Source organism: Olea europaea, chromosome 11, assembly GCF_002742605.1.
Source record: "Olea europaea var. sylvestris chromosome 11, O_europaea_v1, whole genome shotgun sequence".
In the NCBI taxonomy this organism is placed as follows: domain Eukaryota; kingdom Viridiplantae; phylum Streptophyta; class Magnoliopsida; order Lamiales; family Oleaceae; genus Olea; species Olea europaea.
Window position 1 is genome coordinate 11,714,838 of NC_036247.1, and position 5,329 is coordinate 11,720,166.

Genomic DNA, 5,329 nt, shown 5'->3' on the forward strand with positions numbered 1-5,329 from the left:
CCCCCCCCCCCGAGCCACGAGCCGGGCGGGCTCGGGCTTTTTCCGAGCCGAGCCACGAGCCGCCCGAGCCACCGAGCCTTTTTGACACCCCTAGATGTCGCTAGTGTAGCATCCATTGACCAGAAAATGAAGACCCTTGAAGATAGTTTCCTGCGAGTGATCCTGATGAAGTCATGAATTTCTGATCTTTTTTTAGACCATATTGTATGAATTTTGACTTGTTATTTTTTTTATTTGGATGAACTTTTCTTTTTCACGTTTCTCGTGTTTTTTTTACTACAGCAATCGGTACACAAATTGAATGAATTTACTAGTTGTGACTGAACTTGAATTTATAATTTATTCAACCCTCTTACGTACCCAAATGGGATCAACTTTTTTTAGACCATATTGTATGAATTTTGACTTGTTATTTTTTTTATTTGGATGAACTTTTCTTTTTCACGTTTCTCGTGTTTTTTTTACTACAGCAATCGGTACACAAATTGAATGAATTTACTAGTTGTGACTGAACTTGAATTTATAATTTATTCAACCCTCTTACGTACCCAAATGGGATCAAGTTGAACGTTTACAAGAACACAATTTTTTTTGTACAATGAAAGATTTAAAAATAAAGAACTTCAGGCGTAAAAACGCTTTAAAAATTTTCTATCGATAGGTCTGATTTGCAATCCATCTTTGTCGACGATCTTGTACGCTCCGTTAGTGAATGCACGAGTAACAAGAAATGGACCATCCCATTTAGGTTGGAACTTGCCCCCTGTTTTTCTTGTAATTATGATTGGCTTGCGCACGGAAAGTACCAGATCTCCAACTTGAAATGATCTTAGTCGCACCTTTTTGTTGAAAGACTTGGCCATTCGAGCTTGATAGCACTCTATATGCATTTGTGCTTCTAATCTCTTCTCATCCAAAGCTTCCAGCTCTTCCAATCGAAGGCAGGCATTTTCTTCAGTTGTCAAACCTTCCTGGATGGCAATTCGAAGTGACGGGATTTGACACTCTAGAGGAAGTATAGCTTCTACTCCATATACTAAGGCACAAGGAGTGGCTTGTGTTGGAGTCCGATAAGTAGTTCGATAAGCCCATAAGACTTCACCGATTTTCTCATGCCAATCTCTTTTTGATTTGGAGACAACATTTTTTAGCAGACTGTATAGTGTTTTGTTGAACGCCTCTACTAATCCGTTAGCTGCCACATTGTACATGGACGAGTTATACTGTTTGAACCCAAACTTAGCACATAAATTGTTTACGTGGCTATTGCAGAATGGTTTTCCATTATCAATTATGATATGCCGGGAAACACCATATCAATAAATGATTTGGATACGAATGAAATCTACAACATTTTCTTTCTTTACTTCCTTCAATGGTACGGCTTCGGCCCACTTGGAGAAGTAGTCGGTTCCGGTGAGGATGTATGCCTGCCCTGCAGAAGACTTCGGAGTTATAGGTCCAATTACATCAAGACCCCATGCATCAAATAGTCATGAAGCTACTGTTGGATGTAATGGTTCCGGAGGTTGATGGATGAAATTGGCATGAACTTGGCAAGCTTCACATTTTCTTGCAAAATCCATGGAGTCTTGTACCATAGTTGGCCAGTAATAGCCCATCCTTTTTATTCGAAAATGGAGTTTAGGTCCAGACTGATGGGCACCACAAATTCCAGAGTCGGCTTCTTCCACGACCTGTGTTGCTTCGTCATCACTCAGGTATCGAAGAAAAACTCCATCAAATGATCGTCGATAAAATGTTCCCTTATAAAAGATAAAGCGAGAGGCACGCCTCTTGATTTCAGTTTTTCACCGTGGATTATCTAGTAGCTTTTGATGTTGAAGGAAATCGATTATCGGTTGTCTCCAATCTTCTCTTTCCTCATTTTTGAGTACTTCGACCCTTTTGTTTTCTTCCAAATTATTGGGTAGCAACGATAGAAGCACCCATCTTTGAGCAATTGATATAGAGTGTGAGAAATCTTCATTTGACCTAGCTAAAACAGCAGCCAAATTAGCTAAGGCATCAGCTTTCCTATTTTCACTTTTTGGGACGAATTTAATTTTTACTGAATCAAGTCGTCTCATAAGCATTGATGCATATTCACGATATTGTTCCAGGTTTGAATTTTGGACTTCATACTCAGCTAAAAGTTGGTTGATTATCAATTTAGAATCTCCAAAGACTTTCCGCTGGTGGATATCCATATCTAACGCTACTTCTAAACCAAAGATAAGAGCTTGATATTCCACCACGTTGTTTGAACATTTCTCTGCTAAGGCAAAAGAGCTGGGCATGACAAGATCATGGGGAGTGACTAAGACTACTCCTACCCCGACACCATAACTTTGGGCTGCCTCGTCGAAGTATAGCCTCCATGATGGTATGGCTTCAGTAAGCAGTAAATCCTTCTCACTTGAGAGATGGGAAAGCTTAATCTTAAGAGTGTGGCCTAGCCAACCTAATGGTGAAGGGGCTCCCCGTGAAGTGGTTAATGACTTGATGACTAGCTTGCTTGAATGTGGGTTTGGGGATAAAGGTCAGAACCATTTCTTGATTCCGTTGAGCCTTAATAGAACTTCTTCATCGGGAAGGTCTTCTTGAAGTTTCCATTCCACTGCAATTGGGTGGTCCACTAGGAAATCTGTCAAAGCTTGTCCTTTAATGACCTTTTGTGAAATGAATTTGATATCGAACTCAGACAATAGTAGTGTCCATTTTCCAATCCGTCCAGAGAGAATTGGCCTAGACATTATGTACTTCAATGGATTAATCTTCGAAACGAGATTGATCGTGTGTGATAGCATATAATGTCTCAACTTTTTAGCTGCATAGATTAATGCAAGGTACATTTTTTCAATAGGTAAATACTTCATTTCAGTGCCTACCAGTGTTCGACTTAAGTAATAGAGTGCATTCTCTTTTCTTCATTGTTGACTTGGATAAGAAGTGCTCCTAGAGAATATTCTTGTGCTGCAACATAAATAGTCAGTGGCTTTTCTGGGACTGGAGCTGTGAGTACCGGTGGACATGACGAATATTGCTTAATGCTTTGGAAACCATTTTGACAAGCATCGTCCCACTCAAATAGTATATCTTTCTTCACCAATTTGTTAAATGGATGATATCGTCCAGCCATGTTAGAGATAAATCTTCGAATGTATGTAAGTTTTCCTTGAAGACTTTTCAACTCACGTATATTTCTTAGCTCTTGCATGTTGATTTTGGCATAAATTTTTGATTGATCTATTTCAATGCCCCGATGTCGAACAATGAAGCCAAGAAATTTTTCAGAGGTGACGCCAAATGCACATTTCAACGGATTCATCTTCAGTTGATGTCTTCGAAATCTTTTGAAAACATACCGTAAATCTTGTAAATGATCGTCACATCTTTTGGTTTTGACAACAAGATCATCTACATAACATTCTACGTTCTTATGCAGCATGTCATTGAAAATCTTCTGCATTGCCCTCTGGTAGGTTGTCCCTGCATTTTTCAATCCAAAAGGCATAACTTTGTAACAATATATGCCTTTAGGGGTACGAAATGATGTGAGTTCCTCATCTTTCGGGTTCATTCGTATTTGGTTGTATCCGGAGAATCCGTCCATGAAAGATAAGACTTCATATCTAGTAGTTGCATCCACCATCAACTCTGTTATCGAAAGTGGAAAATCATTTTTCTCTTTCGAACATGCTTGATTCAAATCTCGAAAGTCAACGCAAATTCTTAATTGCCCATTCTTCCTTTTAACAGGAACAATATTCGCGATCCATGTTGGGTATTTCACTTCGTGTATGAATCCAGTTTCAATAAGTTTGTTGACTTCTACTTCAATTTGAGGTATCAGTTCTGGTCGAAATCTTCTTTGAGGTTGTTTGACTGGTCGAACTCCATGTCTTACTGCGAGATGATGTACTGCAACCTTAGGGTATAACCTCGGCATCTCCTTGTAAGATCACGCAAACACGTCTTTGTATTCCTGAAGCAAACTAATGTACTCGGATTCCTCTTTTTGACTGAGGAGGGCACTTACAAATACTAGTCTCGGGTCTTCTTCGATCCCCAAGTTCAATTGTTTTAAGTCATCCACAGTAGCTTACCCACCTTCTTCAAATTTAGGTGGGGCTGGTTCAGGTTCATCTATTGTGACAGAACTTTCGGACTCAGAGTCTGAATCTGGAGCTTCTTCAAAGGCTATGTGATTGGCAGAAACTTCTTCCTCGTCTTCATTATCCTTTAGGGATGAGTGGAGTTTTTGATGTCCTCGTCTTCTTCTTGACCATTGTGGTTTCGAACTCAGATTGGAAGTTTTGATTCCAAGTCGAGAAAATGTAAATTGTCTTTGGGATGACATTTGAGGAGCTTGTACATTCCTATCAATCTGGGTAGAAGAAGAAGAATCTTCATTTAATCTTTTGAAAGATGGAAACTTTACCTTTTACATCGACCACTGCAGAGGGTTCTCTTTTTAACCTTGTAAACACCAAAACTCTAGCATTCTCACTTTCAATTCGATCGAACACTGAAGGTCTCGGTTGTTCTGGTTTCTCTTCTGCAACTTCATAAATTTGAACTATGATGGGGTTTGAGGAAACCTTCTTGACCTCAATCTTTCTCGGTGGATTAGGATCATATCCAAACTATACCTGGGTCGAGACATCAGGGCTCCATCATAATTAGAAGAGACATGCCCACCTGAAAGGACAGTGTCAAGATCACCTAATTTACGAGGCTCTCCTTTTTCGAACCCGATATTTTCAAACAACTTTTTGACTTGAGGATTGTAACATCCTTTGAAAGTTTGTTTTGATTCAAGAGCTCCTTCTTGTTTGGATGAACTAGATATATAAAGCTTTGATATGTCTGGAACGGATGTCGAAGCCTCTGATGTAGGTTTATGTTCCTCTTGGACCGCCATGAGTTGATAGGGTAGAAGTAATTTTGGAATACAAGGTATTGGAAGAGTCAACTCTTTTTTCAATACCTCAAAATCGGTTGATTCTATTTGAGGTTTTTTGCCTCTAGAGAATCCTTCGGATATAAATTTTGACTTACCTTTAATAAATTGATGAGATTGAACAGCAGTAGATGATCATGATCATTTGCATCTTTTTTGATTTTGAATTTAGACATTGTCAACCCTGCAGAATTGCACTCTTCATCTTCCATGTAGAATTTGGCATCAGCAAAATGGGATTCTTCTTCAAGGAATGGTTTAGACTCAGCTACCACATATTTAACTTATCCATCTTGGTTATATTTGAAGCATTGGCGCCAGGTGGAAGGTACCACTCCAGTTTCATGTAGCCAAACACGTCCA

General features: G+C 39.3%; 1 protein-coding gene across 1 annotated transcript; it reads right to left on the reverse strand.

The window, feature by feature from the left end:
- Window positions 1-1,811: 1,811 nt before the first annotated feature.
- LOC111404464 lies at window positions 1,812-2,879 on the reverse strand. Its single transcript, XM_023033267.1, has 2 exons — window positions 2,551-2,879; window positions 1,812-2,418 (listed from the first exon to the last, which is right to left on the reverse strand). The coding sequence occupies exons 1-2, from the start codon at window positions 2,877-2,879 to the stop codon at window positions 1,812-1,814; spliced, it is 936 nt and encodes a 311-aa protein (XP_022889035.1).
- Window positions 2,880-5,329: the final 2,450 nt, after the last annotated feature.